Below are 17,014 nucleotides of genomic sequence, written 5' to 3'. Positions count from 1 at the left end.
ATGGACTGTGGGTGCGAAACGCACCCCTGACCTCCAAGACTTAGCGGGAAAGGAAGAATGGAAAAAAGCTCGTTCATGCTTTCTTTACATTGAATGGCATGCTGCCATAATGTTTTGCACTCTGGGAGGCTGAGGTGGGAGGATCACTTGAGGCCAGGAGTTCAAGACCAGCCTGAGTAAGAGCGAGACCCCATCTTACTAAAAATAGAAAAATTAGCCAGGCATGGTGGCGCATGCCTGTAGTCCCAGCTACTCGGGAGGCTGAGGCAGGAGGATCGCTTGAGCCCAGGAGTTGGAGGCTGCTGTGAGCTAGGCTGACGCCACTGCACTCCAGCCCGGGCAACAGAGTGACACCCAGTCTTTTAGAAAACAAAACAAAAGAATAATTTCACCCACCCAGAGAGTGATCTTCCCCCAGTGTCCAAGTCTAAGAGACCCTGGTTTATTCAAAGGCCTGCATTTTAACAACAACACGTTTAATATTTATAGAGCATCGGAGGAGGATGCAGCGGGCGGTTTTCGGGGGGCCCCTGGGGACATCCAGTTCTCCGTTTTGTGTGCAGCGTTGCATGATTTAATTTCTATATTGTTAGGAATGACAGAAGGAGGAGGGACAAGCAGGAGGGGGCTCAGCACCCAGACCACAGTCTGGGGACATCCTGAATCTCACCACACGAAAGGGACTGACCGCTTTCTAGGTGTTGGGGGGTGCACTGTGTCCCCGAAAAAGATCTGTCCATGGCCTAACCCTCTATACCCGGGAATGGAACCTTATTTAGAAATAGGGTCTTTGAAGATGTAACAAGTTAAGATGGAGTTACCCTGGCGTAGGGTGGGCCCCGATCTGGTGACAGGTGTCCTCATAAGAGGACACACACACACACACACACACACACACACACACACACACGGGGAGAATGCCGGGTGACAACAGAGGCAAAGATTAGGGTGATGTGGCCACAAGCCAAGGGATGCCCGGGGCCCGCAGGAGCTGGGGGAGGCAGGAAGGTTCCTGCCCGGAGGCTCCAGAGGGAGGGCAGGCCTGCCACCCCTTCATCCCAGACGCCTGGCCCCCAGGACTGCAAGAGAATAATACATTTCTTTTAACTACCCAGTTTGTGACCATCGGTGACGGGGCCCCAGCCCACGGGGACCCGGCACGGCACCGGTGTCCAGGCTGAGCACTGGATGAAAGGAGAGCCCCAGCCGCCTCTGTGCACACACGGAGATGGGGCGCTCTCCCACTGTCCCCTGCTCAAAAGCTTCCTTTTGGCCTCTTCTCTGGACCTTCCCGGCCACAGACCTCACCCCACCTCCGCGCCCCTCCACCCTGGGAGACTTCCTACTGTGCCTGCAGGGGCGAAGCTCACAGAGTACCCAGGCTGAGCCCCTCTCCCTGCCACCCCCGGGGACCCTGCCTCCCGGTGCCAGGGCTGGCAGCAGAGCTCAGGCACCTCCAACCCCGGCCGCCACCTCCATGCCCCCCGCGCCAGCACACAGGCGGCTCATTCACGTGGCGCTCCCAAGGCCTGGCACAAGTTCTGAGGCTTAAAATAGGCACACAACGGGCCTTTGTTGGACAGAGGAAGGAAGGAAGGGACGTTGCAGACAAAGGAGACAGCAACGGCGGCATCCAGGAAACCCGGGGGCAGCGGGGAGTTGGATGGGGTGACAGGGTGGGGGGGGCCTCGGAAGGGTCAGGTGGGGCCAACTCGCTCAGGGCCACGTGAGGACCTGCGATTCTGGTATGGACGATGAGCTGGTGGAGGTGACAGGGAAGTCACCATCTGATTGCCGATTTAGGGAGCTTACTGGGGCCTCGAAGGATCCACCCACCCACTGGAGTGACAGAGATTGGAGGCTGCTCTTAGCTCAAGCGGGAGCGCTGGGGTGGGAAAGAAAGCAGACAGAATTGAGGCAAAAACACCCCTCGATGAACACCCTAAGCTTCAGTCTAGTGGGCCACCTGTGCCCCATAAAAGCCATTTACATAGCTACTGTACGCTTCAACGCCAAAGGTGGACATATGCAAATCCCATCCACAAATGAGTGGATGAACGTGCAACAGAATATCACTCGGCCATGAACAGGGACGGGGCTCTGACACAGGCCACAGCGTGGAGGGACCTTGAGGACATCGTGCTCAGCGAGAGACGCCAGACACAGAAGGACACACAGCGTGAGACTCCATTTACATGAAATGTCCAGGACAGGCAGGTCCAGAGACGGGACGTGGATTCGTGGCTGCCGGGGGCTGGGGGAGGGGAGGGGGGTGACTGCCGATGGGGACAAAGGATCTTATTGGGGTGGTGGAAAGTTCTAAAAGGGGTTTATGGGGATGGTTGCACAACTCGATGAACTTATTAACAAAAAACACTGAATGGTAGGCTTAAAAGAGTTGAATTTTATGATATGTAAATTTAGCTTCCATTTAAAACAATAAAAAGCAAAAAGACTTTCCTCTCTTGCAAGGTTCTCGGGAAGAACCAGCAACCATTTCTGGAAGAGTCTTGGAGCGGCCCAGGAGCCGACCAGTGGCAAGACCAGGCGGGAGGTGAGGACCCACACAGGGACACGGGGAGAAGGTGGCCCCCCACACCACAGGACAGGCAAGGGGAAGGACGGCTGTGACGTGCGGGGGCCAGTGTGCCATGGAGAACAAGTCACCCCATCTCCTTGGCTCTGGCATGCGGTCCGCAGCGCCGGGCCTGCTGGGTGACAGGGACCATGAACCCTTCTCTCTCACCCTTAGCGGACACAAGCCAGGCCAACGGGGGCAGCAGCAAGAGGCAGTGACAAGTGAGGTCGACCAAGGTCAAAATGAACAGCGCTGCTGGGAGGGAGGCGTCCTGACACGGCCAAGGACGTGGCCGCACTGCACAAGTCTGCCGGGAAAGGACACGAGCGTGTGGCAGAGCCGAGACAGACCTTCCTGGGGACAGAAACCCAGCTCAGGCTGTCACCCCCAGGGCTGCCCGTGTCATTTGAGACACAGCAGCCAGCAGGGGACACAGCGTGGGACACAGTGAAAGGACGAGAAGGCTGTGCCACCCTGATCCGTTGCACAGCTGCCACGGTAACCAGCCTCCTCAGAAAGCACCAGAAAGTTCCAAAGCCAGAGAGGCCAGGCACAAACTTTTTGGAAGAAATCGCCCTGGATCTTTAAAACTACCAATGACTTAGTTCATATGACATTTTTTTTTTTGAGACAGAGTCTCACCCTGTTGCCTGGGCTAGAGTGCCGTGGCGTCAGCCTAGCTCACAGCAGCCTCCAATCTTGGGCTCAAGCGATCCTCCTGCCTCGGCCTTCCGAGTAGCTGGGACCACAGGCACGCGCCACCATGCCCATCTAATATTTTGTATATATATATTTTTAGTTGGCCAATGAATTTCTTTCTATTTTTAGTAGAGACAGGGTCTCGCTCTTGCTCAGGCTGGTCTTGAACTCCTAACCTTGAGCGATCCTCCCACCTCGGCCTCCCAGAGTGCTGGGATTACAGGCGTGAGCCACCGTGCCAGGCCAGTTCATATGGTTTTAAAGGCCATCCCTGTCTGCAGATGCAAATGAGAAAAATCTGCAGTAACACCTTGAATGGGGAAAAAAAGGAGTTTTTCACACTGCGACGTGGCGTACGAGAAAAACGCCTCCATTCGGTAAACACGCCCCGCGCTATCCACATGTTAGGACAGTTTGTGTTTACTTGTCTGTCCCCACACGGCAGGGCCCCAGGGTTTATTACGTATGAAACAAGAACAGAAAATAATGGCATCGGTCAAAGCATGTGTTCTCAATAAAGCTCCTCTGTGGACCAGGACTCACTTGAGAAATTCATTCAAGCCACTTTTGGGACCTCACGCTCAACGTTAGAACCGAAGAAGCGACTCACCAACTGGCCACCTTCCCGTGCCTGCGACTGGCACATTCAAAATCCATTTGAAGTGTTCAAAAGCCACACAAAAGCCCCACCCAGAAATAAGCTGGCATTTCCCAAATTCTCTAAAAGCAGTGATTTTTGTTTTCTCCCCTACTCTCAAAACAAGAGCACTAAATGATTTAAAGGACAATCCCGGTTCGGAATGGCCACGGTCCCTAAGGCTCCTAGGTGTGTGTGTTGGGGGGGGGTCTTTAAATGAGAAAATAAATCAGTTTTGTCTGTAACAATGGCTTTCAACTGGAGTGATTCTGCCCCTACAGGACACTGGGTGATGGCTGGGGACATTTGCGGCTGTCACCACTGACGGGTACTGGTGGCGTGGGCTGGGTGGGGGCCGGGGACGCTGCTCAGCACCCTGCAGTGCCCTGGACGCCCTCACCCCAGAAAACGACTCCACCCCAGTGTCCACAGTGCCCGGGGTCAGAGACCCGAATGCGTCACATAAAGTCAAGTTGTAAAGCTGATAAATTTAAAGAGCATAAAGTCAGGGCTCGCTGGTTCCTTACGGGGCACACATGGGACCTCCAGCAACCTTCTCAAGCACATGCACCTGTCCTTCGCTTGACAAGCCTTCAGAAGCTCCTGGTGCCAGGTCCAGATAGATTCTACTTCCTTTTGAGTTTTTTTTCTCATTTTTACTAACACACAGACTTTTTTTTTCTTTTTTTTTTTTGTAGATTGTCTTTTAAAGCCCCCAGGGTGACCCTTATGTGTACCCCAATGAGTAGAGTTAAATGCCAACTGCTTTCTTTCCTTGCCTCTATGCCATCCCAGTCATTCTACTCCCCCACCGCCACCCCAGCACCCCAAGAAAAGACTCCATTTAGAACATTGTCCTCAATGCTTCGGAAACCTTCAGGGTGTGCCAGGGAGTTGTGTTTGGGGCAGGGATTCCCCCATCGGATGTTGCAAGGACCCTACGAGGCACATGCTACTGTATTTATGATTCCCGCTTTTCCGGGGGGCAAATGACATCGCTGAGAGGTGACACTGCCGAGTCAGTAGCTCGAGGCAAGATCTCAACGCCGGGCCCATCTCCCTGAGCCCCTTGACGCCCCATCTCGGCCAGACCAGACCGCAGCCCCCCGCCCCGCACGAGTGTGTGAACTTGGCACTTGCCTCGCCAATACCTAGCAACAGTTTCAAGACTCCTCCCTGGGGGCCTGCTGCTTTTCTGCTGTCAAGCCTGTCTTCCACCGCCCACCTCCCAGCCCCTAGCAACCCCCGCTACCCAGGAAAAATAAAGTGCCGCCCACGCCCCTCAATATCATCGTCCCAAAAACTCCCACTTCAGTTCCTGAAAAATTCAGTCACCAACATGAGCCTTTCTGCTTCCTAAGACATCTCCTTTGCACCCTATATCCTAGAAATAGACCTCGGAAAGTATTTTGAACTCCCATCTCCTGCCGCTGCCTGCTCCCCTGGGACTTCTGCCCGGTGCCCTTTTCTGTGACAGATGATTAGTCCCCCAAAAAAGTATAGGGGGTGATTCCAAATTCCTTATAACGAAATCCTACCGAGACCACTCCCCATTACCTCCTGAATGGTCATCCTCTAGCAAAACACCCTAACCCTAACCCTAACCCCACACCTAACCCCACACCTTTCTCACCTTTCTCTGCCCTAACCCCACACCTTTCTCACCACCTGCCCTGATGTCCTCCCCCACCCCGTGCACTTCAAGCTCTCCATTTCTCCTCTTTGCCTGGACCCCTTCTGGGATAAACCTGACCTCGGCCTCCCTGACTTTGTCCCTGTGGCCCTTCCCCAGATAACCCTAACCACAGGGTCCCTCGATCCCCCTTCTCAACAAACTACACCCCTCAGCCCCCTCCCCAGCTAAGCCCAGCCCTAACTCTGTCTGCAGCCCCCTCCCTTGAGGACCACACTTACAACTCCATCCCCAACCCCCTCTCTGGCTACCCATGGCCCTCAACTCCACTAACAAAGTCCCTCCTCGGATAACCTCCAACCTCCACTCAGCCCTAGCCCCCTCCCCAGCTAACTCAGACCTCCAACTCCACCCTCAGCCCCCTCCCCAGCTAACCTCGACCTACAACTGCAGCCCCCTCCCCAGCTAACCTCGACCTACAACTCCAGCCCCCTCCCCAGCTAACCTCGACCTACAACTCAGCCCCCTCCCCAGCTAAACTCGACCTACAACTCCAGCCCCCTCCCCAGCTAACCTCGACCTACAACTCAGCCCCCTCCCCAGCTAACCTCAACCTACAACTGTAGCCCCCTTCCCAGCTAACCTCGACCTACAACTCAGCCCCCTCCCCAGCTAACCTCGACCTACAACTCAGCCCCCTCCCCAGCTAACCTCGACCTACAACTCAGCCCCCTCCCCAGCTAACCTCAACCTACAACTGTAGCCCCCTTCCCAGCTAACCTCGACCTACAACTCAGCCCCCTCCCCAGCTAAACTCGACCTACAACTCCAGCCCCTTCCCCAGCTAAACTCGACCTACAACTCCAGCCCCTTCCCCAGCTAAACTCGACCTACAACTCCAGCCTCCTCCCCAGTCAACCTTAACCTACAACTGCAGCCCCTTCCCCAGCTAACCTGGACCCCAAGTTCAGCCCCCTCCCCAGCTAACCTGGACCCCAAGTTCAGCTGCCCCCTCCCCAGCTAACCTGGACCCCAAGTTCAGCCGCCCCCTCCCCAGCTAACCTGGACCCCAAGTTCAGCCCCCTCCCCAGCTAACCTGGACCCCAAGTTCAGCCCCCTCCCCAGCTAACCTGGACCCCAAGTTCAGCCCCCTCCCCAGCTAACCTGGACCCCAGCTAACCTGGACCGCAACTCCAGCCTCCTCCCCAGCCAACCTCGACCTACCACTGCAGCCCCCTCCCCAGCTAACCTCGGTCCTCAACTCCAGCCTCCTCCCCAGCTAACCTCGACCTACCACTGCAGCCCCCTCCCCAGCTAACCTCGGTCCTCAACTCCAGCCTCCTCCCCAGCTAACCTCGACCTACCACTGCAGCCCCCTCCCCAGCTAACCTCGGTCCCCAACTCCAGCCTCCTCCCCAGCTAACCTGGCCCCCAACTCCAGCCCCAGCCTGCAACTGCAGCCGGGTCCCAAGCCCCAGCCCCCTCTCAGCTGACCCCCGACCCCCAACTCGTCCGCATAGTCGGAGCTGTCCCAGCCCCCTTCCCGGGTCGCCGGCGCCGCCCTCAGCCCCCGGCCGGGCTCCCGGGCCCGGATTGCGGCGCCCTTACCTGCAATCGGGCCCCGCGGCCGCCTCAGCCCCGCCGCGCAGCCGAACCCGCCGCCCCGGCCCGCGAGCGCTCGCTCCCCTCCGGGGGGCGGGGCCAGCGCGCGGGGGGCGGGCCCTGGCGTCCCGGCGCGACCAATCGCGAGCCCGGGCAGCTGGAGGCCGGCGCCGGAGGCGGGGCGCGGGGCAGACAGTGGGGTAGGCTGCACCCAAAAGAGCGGGGCGGGACTCCGCGCGCGGGCGGGGCCGGGGGCGGAGCTCTGAGTGGCACCGCCGCGGGCCACTCGCGAGCCGGAGAGCGCACAGTGGGGCGGGGCAATGCTAATATGCAAATCGGCACGCTGTGGGGGACTCGAGGGCGGGGTGAGGAGCGGCTTTCTTGGGGCGACTTCATGACGTCAAAGAGGCGCGAGGTGTTGCGCGTGTTCGAATCCCGGGAGTGGGGGCAGCGGGTTCGAATCCCAAATCCTAACTCCGGGGTCACATTTTCGGGGGAAAATGTCAGTAATAATAACAGCGGTGCCTCTTTCCTGAAACATTTCATGGGCTCCCTCTCGTGGAACCCTCTGCATAAAGCAAGGAGGTGAGATAATGATGAGCCCCATTTTACAGAGGTGGAAACTGAGTCTCAGGGAGGTGAAACACAAGGTCACTCGCCTAAGCCCACCTCCCAATTGCCAGGGTTTCACAATTTCCTAACTCATGGATCTTAAAGTGCAGATTCCTGGGCCCCCACCCAGATGGAATGAACCAGAATCTTGCCAGGGAACTGGACGCCGGAATCTGCATTTTTGGCAAGCTTCCCTGGTGACACTGGGAAACATTTGGTATGTCTCCAAAAGCAGCAAGGGGTCCCAACAGGGAGCCATTCCTATGTGGGAGGATGCAGCCACCATATTCTGTGAACTCAGGGACTAGCCAACGCTGACACTCGCGTCCCCTGCCACCGCCACCGCCTGGGCCCTGTGATCTGGCTGCTGGCCTCCCAGCTCTGCTCCCCCAGGGCTCCTGTCATCCCTGCAGGAAACTCCCTGCTCATCTCAGGCTCCAGCGGCTTCCCCTGCAGCACACAGAGAAACCAGGCCCGGGGGCGGCAGCTCCCTCTCCCGGTCTGCCCACCCCTGGCTCGCCCCAGCTCACGTCCCCCAAGAGGAACGACTGTCTAAATAGGGGTTGCAAACTGGTGGCTCCTCCATGCTAGATGTGTCCCAAAAAAATCCTTTAAAAATTTTAAATCTGTTGCCAATGTTTTTAAATCAGGATGGTTTGCAAAAAAAAAAAAAAAAAATCCAGATTTCCAGGCGCTCTTGGGAAATCAGAAAGTCAAAAGATTTCCTGCAGCAACTGCGTGAAAATCAGCTGAGCGCAATTCACTCAGACACGTCACTACTTGGCCCCAAAGGAAAATCAGGGCTGGGATGAGGGTGAGACCAGTGACGCATGTGTCTCAGATCTAAAATGTATTTTTTGAATTTTAATTTTCTAACTGACAAATAAAAACTGTTTATGGTGTGCAACGTGATGTTTTGGAATATGTATACATTGGGGAATGGCAAAATCCACAATTCAAATCCAATATTCAAATCCAAATTTTAAATAGAGGCAAAAGAAAAAACAAAAAGAAACCCAAGTCCCCATCAAGATAAATACTATGTTCAGACAATATTTTAAAAATTCAGAATAAATGCACAAATAATCCATGATGAACAAAACACCAGCATTTTTTTTTCAGCATTGTTTACATGCAGAAACCAGCATTTTTTAAAAGACGAGATCTGATTGATGCTACACTTGTACGACTCACCTCGCTAACTCCCCACAGCCTACTCAGATCCTGTCTTTATTTAAAATATTGATATTTGGTTCATCATGGCTTCCTTCGCATTGAACAACGCATTAAAATAGCATGTAGCTTGATGACTGGGGTTTTGGGAACCTGCATCCCTAGTGGCTGCCACAGTAGTTAGTACACAGTAGGAGCTTAATTAGTTCCTGGCAACTGGAAGGATGAAGGAAGGAACCTGGTGGGGTGGGTTTAAGACTGGAAAACAGGGGAAACCACGGGGGTGAAACTGTCACCGAGTGACGTTGATAAAAACGATCTGAGGACGACGTGGACACGTTCTGCCTTGCTCAGCACCCGACCCCCCTCGGGCCACCCTCTGGGAGTGGCCTGGCACGTCGCGGGAGGTCTGCATAGCAGAGCCTCTAAAATCACAGTATCTGCTTCACCCGGGGTAGCAGGTGATCTGAGATCAGCGCCGTGTGACAAAAGCAAAGATATGGAACCAACAGGGCTTCCGCTATCTTCCCAACTGCCACGAAGGACAGGCCCTAACCACTGCCCTACCCTGCCTCCCAGGATCCTGGCAAGCCAGATTCCAACCATGCATTTCCATTGTACAGATGGGGAAACCGAGGCCCCGTGGACTCCTCCCTGTGTAAGATGGGAGTGCCTCCCCAGTCCCCTCAACTGGCTGCAGCAGGTGCGTGCAGTGTGCATGCGACAGGGCCCTCTGGGTCTCTTGTGGGGACCACAAGGGGAAATGCTGACATGTTCCCATAATGCACCCCACCGTCCTTGTCATTGAAGTCCAAACTCTTCCCACAGCCCACCGGGTGCTGTCTGACGCTGGCCGACTGCTCTGACTTCACTGGCCACCACCCCTTCCTCCCTCCATGCCTGCCCCAGTGCCTTTGCACATGCTGCTGCCCCCCCTACCCCCGCCAATGCTCATCTCAGATCCTCTCAGGGCTGGCCTCTTCCTTGCCTTCCCAGGTCAGCTCGAATGTCACCTCCTGAGCCAGAGTGGCTTCCCTGGACACCAGGACCGCACCCCTGCATCTCTTTTGTGGTGCAGGCTCATCTTCTTCCCACGCAGCAGTGCGCATCTGAAGTGGTCTGATCCAGTTCTTCTCAGGCAGCGTCTCCCCCAGGAGGCAGAGATTCTGGGGCTTGTGTTGGTCACCACCATGTCCCCAGCATCCAGGACAGGGCCAGGCACACAGTGGTGCCTACTATGTACTGGATGAACGAATGAAGGTACAATGAGCCCATGAATAAATGAATGAATGGTGACTCAGTTCCTCCCACTCTGCCCCTGAAAGAGGCCTTACCTCCTCCGCTGAGACCCCTGGCCCAGCCTGGCCTGGGTGGGGAGGATGGCGTCTGGGTGGTGGATGGGACGTGGGCAGAGCGAATGGGGAAACTGAGGTCCGAGGGATCCTGTAGTGGAGCTGGAAGCCCTGCAGCCCAGACTGCCCCTGCCTCGACCTCCCCTGCTCCATGTCCTCACCTGGCCCCTCCCACCCCTCCAGACCCCCATCCTTTGCAGGCGGCGAGCAGAACCCCCCCACCCCAAAGAAGGGGCGCGGTGCGGGCGGGGACTGCAGGATCCACTTTATTGCGGGAAGACTACATCTACAGCGAATGCTACACAGACCCCACGCTGGGGGGTGGGGCGCCCACATGCGGAGGGGGGAGGGGCGGGGTGACAGCAAGCGTGGCCGGCCAGCGTCCAGAGAGAACCCTTCTCTCTCCCCAGGGTCGGGGCAGGGCCCAGGGAGGGAGAGGCCTGAGGCCGGCGGGGCCCCAGGGGGATTGTGCTATCAGGGTGTGTCCCTGAGAAAGGGCCCTGTCCAGCCTCACCCTCTCGGCACCTTCCAAGTCCAGAAGCCACTCCCAGGGCAGGGGAGGGGGCCCGGGCCAGCCAGAGGTTCGGGGGGCTCAGCTGTGCTCAGACTCCACGTGCGGCCCTCCTGGGGCCCCGTCCGCGTGCTGGGCGGCGACTCACACGCACTCTCCCCCAGAGTGTGCCCAGCAAACGTGTGTTGAATGAACAGTCACGTGAACACAGCAAAATAAACATGCTGACAACAGGTCAGACACGAGTAACCCTTCCTACCTACAGCGTCCCACCTGGCCACGTGACCCCAGAGCCGCACCGTGCGTGCGACCTCTCTGGCGGGACGCTGGCGGGACCTCTCTTCCTGGGTAGCCTAACCGCCCCATCCCAAGCCACGCCATGGAGGTGCCACGCCATGGAGGTGCCACGTGGCAGCTTCCAGCTGACAGCCAGCAAGGAACAGGGGCAGACAGTCCTGCACCGTGAGGACCTGAATGCTGGGACAACCTCGTGAGTGCCAGAAGCATATCCTGCCCCCATCCAGCCTTCCGATGAGACCCTGTCGCAGCCAACGCTCTGATCGCAGCCTCCGGAGACCCCGGGAGGACCCAGCTAACCTGCCCACAGAAACTGCAAGATAGTGAGTGCGCCTTGCGTGACGTTGCCGCGTTGTGGTAACTGGTTACGCAGCAACCGCTGGCTGAGACAGACTTAGGGCCCAGAGTCCCCTTGCTGAGAGCCCCTCGGTCAGAACCAGCAGGGTCACAGATACATGCTCTCGGATAAAACACATCACCCACTCCTGAAAATACAGTCACGCTCACACGGGTACAAAGATCCACACGGACATGTCACAGAGACCCAGTCCTGATGACAACCACACGCATGAAGCTGCAGCTACCCACCTCTAAGGACATACTGTCCCGATCACTACCTGCACAGATTTGCGACAGGTGCACCAGCCCCGTGGCAGACACACGCACGCACAGACACACCTTTAGATACAAGCCACCCGTCCACACACCCTGAGCCACACGGGCACGTGGTTCCACAGTCATCTCTGTGTCTGCTGACAAAGCCCCTGGGGTCACGTGAGTGTGGAGTGACCCAGAACCTCATGGCCGCAGAGACACCCCCACTCCGGGACGCCGCCCTCCCGGCAGGCTGGTGGGAGGAAGTGGCTGGACAGGATTCTGCCTGGACCCCCCGCTACTGCTGGTGCTGGTCCTGCCCCTGGAGGGGGTGGTGTGTGTCTCTCACTGCAGGTCCAAGCACCCCCTCCCCAGCACCCAAGAACCCCAACCAGGGCACTGTCAACGTCTCTGTCTCCATGGAAGGGGCGGGCCCCCCAGGCAGGGGGCGTCCAGGAGGCCCGTCCATGCTCACAGCGCCAGGCCCGCCTGCACCTACCCAGCCGGGCCGTCCTCGCCGGACAGTCCCAGAGTTGTGCTGTGGCTGTCGGCTGGTCCTGGGCCTCCCTTGGTCTCTGCCCCGTCCCAGGGGCGAGATTTGGGGCTGGCTGGCGAGGAGGCTGCTGCAGGGCCTGTGGTTATTGCCTGGTGGCCTGAGGCCTATCCCGTAGGCCCCACCCCCACCCCAGTGTAGGGACAAGGGCGAGAGAGGCTGTTTGGGGACCCGGGGAAGGGGTACAGGTCAGAGGTCACGATGGATGGCGTGGGGTGTATGTTAAACACCAAATGGGAGGAAAGAAAAAAAAAATCTGAGGTCGAAGTGCATCTCCACTGCCCCCTCCCCTGGAAGGTCACAGTGATCAAATGTGGTGGGCGGGGACACAGGTCTGGCGGGGGACACCGAGGAAAGGGGACAGAGAAGGGGGTCCTCAGGCAGAGATGGAGGAAATGCGCCCCCTCTGCACCCGGCGGGGACAAGCACCCCCTCCTGCCGGCTCCCCGGTTTTCTCTCACGCAGGATCGGGGGGCTGCCTCCGGCTCTTGGTTTTGGGGGTACAGGTGGAATGGGAGGGCGGAGGTGGGGGGAAGAGCCCAGCTCTGCCTCAGGCTGGCCAGGAGGGAGCCTCGGTTTCCCCGGCTGGAGGAGGGGGAAGGAGGAGGGGGAGGCGGAGGAGGGCGAGGGTGTCGGGAGGCGCGGGCGGGGCGCCCGGGCTCACATGAGGGTGCATTTGCCCTTGATGCGGTCTGTCCTCTTCTGCTTGCTGGAGCGCTTGCCGTCGATGCTCAGGCTCATGTTGCGGCGCGTCTCCAGCGTGAGCAGCTCCTGGAAGAGCTCCTTGACGTTGTAGTTCATCTTGGCCGAGGTCTCCATGAAGGCGCACTTCCACTGCTGGGCCACCGCCTGGGCCTCGCGGGTGTCCACCTCCCGCTGCGTCTCGTCGCACTTGTTGCCCACCAGCATGACGGGGATGTCCTCCACGCTGCCCTTGATCTGCACGATGAGCTGGTAGATGGGCCCCAGTTCCTCGAGCGACTGCTTGCTGGTGATGGAGTACACCAGGATGAAGGCGTGGCCCTTGGAGATGGACAGCCGCTGCATGGCCGGGAACTGGTGGCTGCCCGTCGTGTCCGTGATCTGCAGCGTGCACACGCTCTTGTCGCAGCTGATCACCTGCCGGTAGGTGTCCTCGATGGTGGGGATGTAGGTGTCTCGGAACGTGCCCTTCACGAAGCGCAGCACCAGCGAGCTCTTGCCCACGCCGCCCGCCCCGAACACCACCACGCGGTAGTCGTTGCTTTGCTCGGGCATCTTCCCCGCGGCGGGTGGGGGACGGGGCCGGGAGGGCTGGTGCCGGCTGCTAGAACCCCAGACTGACCCTGTGCGGAGAACAGCGTCAGATGCAAAAGGCCACCTGGCCCTGGGAGGGGACAGCTGGGGGCCCTGCTGGGATGGGGTGGGAGGGGCAGCTTCTCAGGGGAGGTGGCGTTCCTTCCTTCTGCGTCCCGAGGCTGACTTTGCAGTTCTGCCCTGCCTGCGGGCTCGCCGCCAGCCCCTGCTGCTTCCCCTAACAAAATCTGGGGCCCGACTAGCCCAGGGGACTCTGCCTTGGAAGAGGCGTGGGAGACACTGGCGTGCGTGCCCAACTTCCACCCCGGTGCGCGAGCCCCTTCCAGGCTGCCCCGGCCTCCTCCCCGCCCCAGCCCCACAGCTGCCCGGCTCTGAGACCCCTGCCAGCCACCTTGCCACCCTGGGCCTCAGTTTGGGGGGTGAAATGGTGCCAATCCCCAACCACCACGGGGTCCCTGCCCTTGCCCCAGCCCAGAGCTACCTAAACCTCGTGGGCCACTTAAAATGCGGATGTCAGGGCTTTGGCCCCAGATGTGATGGATCAGTTGCAGGTGTGGGGGGGGAGGAACAGCCCTGGTAATGTGTATTTTACAGCTGCTCCCCCCACCCCTGCCCTGCTAAATGTCACCCTGATGCTGGGGCCAGAGAACCACAATTTGCAAAACATGATGTTCATTCCCCAAAGCAGCCCAGGCTAGAGATGAGAAAACAAAAACGGGAACCGAATGGAAAAGTCCCTGCTCCCTAAACTCTGCACCCAAACTGCGAGGCCCCGCACGCCCTGGGGCTCACGTGCAGGTCTGACGTATCCTTAGGAATAGAATCATCTCTCTCCTCTCCTGTGCTCAGAGAGGTCCAGCGGCCGGGGTAGGTCACACAGCACAGCGATTCCTGACATGATGGAGGTGGGTGGGGAAAGACCCTCGGGCAGGGGGACAGGAGTCCTATCTCCAGAATCAATGTCCTGGTTTATGTAAAGCTGGGGAGACCCTCCCCTTCCTTCTTCCCAGCCGTGTCCGAGGGTCCTGCAGCCAGGGGTCTACAGTGGGAGAGAGGGGACACCAGTGTCTGCCTGCCTGGGCGTCACCTCCCCGCACACTGTGGGCAAGGCCCCTCCCCGGGTGTCTGTGTGTCTGTGGAGGGCGCAGGGGTGCCCTGGAGTCAGCCAGGAAGGAGCCAGTGGTGCGAACCAGAGCAAATCTGTGTCCCCAAGCCTCGGTTTCCTCATCTGTGAAATGTGAGCAGTCACAGTGGCCCCTGCGGTGACAAGGACTGGGATAAGGTGGAGAAAGCCCTTAGGCAGGTGCCTGGCACACAGGAGCCCCCACAGAGATGGACAATCATAACTGCTGTCACCGTCCCAAGGGCTCAGGGGACAAAGCACTTAGCCGTGCTCGTTGGTTGCAAAGGCACGTGCCCAATTATCAAAGATACCGGATTTGCCAGGGAAAAAAACCACAATGACAAAGCGTCAGCCGACACATAGCCGGGCTGTTAGGTGCCAGCAAACTTCGGGGAGCTTCAGCCGAGCTACCTCCCGGAACCGACTGCGGGGTGCATGCATGACACGCATAGTGAGTCCGGCACCGGGGAGGCCGGGCGCAGACTCTGCCCTTTCCTGGGTGGGCTCCCCGAGAGGTGGGTGCACTGTGAGTCTGGCCAGACCCTGCAGCAACTGGCAGGGGACCCGGTGGTGGTGGGATCTGTTGCCCCCAACCCAGCCCTCGCCCTGCTGTGGGTGCTGAGGGCTTCGGCCCCCGGCAGCAGGAGGGTCCTCTCCCCCTGGGTCTGGGATTCCTGCCCAGGAGCCCCCAACTCAACACCCCCAACATCAGCACCCACCTGGCTCTGTGGGAATCCCACCCCCACCTCCTGCGGGGAGTAGGGGGAAGAAGAGGGGAGGGGGAGGGACTGGCTCAAGGTCACAGAGCAGTGGGGTGAGCAGAGCAGGACTTGGAGCCGGCCCTGGGTGGCCACCCTGGCCAGGGGTCTTTCTCTAGAGCCAGGCAGCCCAGCCCGAGATGCCCAGGCCGGGCGGGTCTGCACCAGCCCCAGGCCACCCGAGCCCAGCGCCAGGCCAGGCACAGGGCAGCGAAGCAACCTCAGGTGCAGGGAAGCAGAGAGCGCCCTGACCCAGGGAGAGTCGCGGGGAGGGGCCCTGGCCAAGGGTGCGGGGTCTCATCCGGGCTACATGGCCAAGCAGGGGCATGACTGAGAAAGGCCTGCTCCAGGGGCCTTGGAGAGATGGCACAATGGGGCGACCCAAGGCCCTCAGGCCAAAGGGGGCCCTAGGTGGAGGGGGAGGGGAACCTAGAGGGGGCAGCGAGGTGGGCCCGAGGGAGGGGTCCGGGAGGGGACGGTGCGGAGGGGGTGTCCAGGCCAGGAGCGGAGGGGACCCGGGCCAGGCCGAGGCGCGGAGGCCGGGAGGGTGGGGCCGGGGAGGGGCGCGCGGGATGACGGCCGGCGGGGCCTGGTCGTGGGGGCTGCCGGGGACCCCCGCCCCGCCCCGGGCCGCCTACCTGCGCCCGCTGGTCCCCGCGGCGCCGCGGCCGCTGCTCCTGCCGCTGCGTGTCCGCCGGCGCCGCCCCCCGCCCGCCCGAGCCGCCGCAGTCGCGCCCGCGCCGCCCCGCCCGCCGCTCGCGCCGCCCCGCCCCGCCCGGGCCCCGCGCCAAGGTCGCCGCCCCGCGCGCCCCCCGCCCCGGCGCGCGCGGACCCCGGCCTCGTGGCCGCCTGCGCGCTCCGGCCGCACGCGCGGGGGTCTGCGTCCCGGGGAGCCCGGAGCCGGCCCGGGGTGGGGGGCAGAATGGGACCCCCCGGGCCGGCTAGGGGCCCCCGGACGCATGCAGGGCGGCGACCAGGGGCGTGCATTGGCGGAAAGGGCGAGTCCATAACAGATTGATCAGTGAGGGGCATACGGGAAGGCAGAGGTGGCCCAGGGGGCTTAGGGCAGCGGGGCACAGCTGGTGGGGAGGGCGGGCAGGAACGTGCAGGCGTTGGGCTGGGTCGGCGGGGAGGGGGCGGCAGATCAGCCCCTGTGGGTCTGGGGGCCGCAGGAAGGAGGGTGAAGTGCGGGCCTGTTGGGAGGGCAGTCTGTCCTCCCCAGCAGGGCATGTGTCTGGGAATGAATGTCTTTGGGGAACATCTGTTCCTTTGAGTGCGACCCTGTGTCTGCCTTTAAGCCAACAGGAGACCATCACCCTCCTCCCTCCTGACCCCATACCGTGACCCCAGAGGACACCAGACACTGGGGTCCAGGGACCAGGCCGGAGGGCCCACCTGGGCTGGGCATGAGACAGTCCCAGGCTGTCCGAGGAAGGCGTCCCTCCACGAAGAGCCCGCACTCGCCCGCAGGGAGGGGCCTTCTGAAGTCAGAGCAGGTGCAGAGTGGGAGGCTCGCCTGGGAGGTGGTGAGGTCCCCGTCACGAGGTCTGTGAGCAGATGGTCAGCAGGAGCCCAGGGTCCCTCCGGACCTCAGCA

At 59.8% G+C, this 17,014-nt stretch overlaps 2 protein-coding genes across 3 annotated transcripts in view; both read right to left on the bottom strand.

Annotated features, from left to right (window-relative positions):
• GNG7 (G protein subunit gamma 7) overlaps window positions 1–7,246 on the bottom strand; it is a 123,903-nt gene extending 116,657 nt beyond the window's left edge. The window contains exon 1 of one of the 2 annotated variants that reach the window (XM_020283859.2): window positions 7,156–7,246. The gene's annotated coding sequence lies outside the window, so the exon portion shown is untranslated. The remainder of the gene's footprint in view (window positions 1–7,155) is intronic. The other variant, XM_075998178.1, reaches the window with a different exon arrangement.
• Window positions 7,247–10,539: 3,293 nt separating this feature from the next.
• Window positions 10,540–16,146, bottom strand: DIRAS1 (DIRAS family GTPase 1). The gene is made up of 2 exons (XM_075998174.1): window positions 16,057–16,146; window positions 10,540–13,566 (listed from the first exon to the last, which is right to left on the bottom strand). The coding sequence occupies exon 2, from the start codon at window positions 13,496–13,498 to the stop codon at window positions 12,902–12,904; it is 597 nt and encodes a 198-aa protein (XP_075854289.1). The 5' UTR covers window positions 13,499–13,566; window positions 16,057–16,146; the 3' UTR covers window positions 10,540–12,901.
• Window positions 16,147–17,014: the final 868 nt, after the last annotated feature.

The sequence above is a fragment of the Microcebus murinus genome, chromosome 27 (assembly GCF_040939455.1).
Source record: "Microcebus murinus isolate Inina chromosome 27, M.murinus_Inina_mat1.0, whole genome shotgun sequence".
NCBI classification, from domain to species: Eukaryota; Metazoa; Chordata; class Mammalia; order Primates; family Cheirogaleidae; genus Microcebus; species Microcebus murinus.
This window is presented reverse-complemented; position numbering and strand designations above follow the sequence as displayed.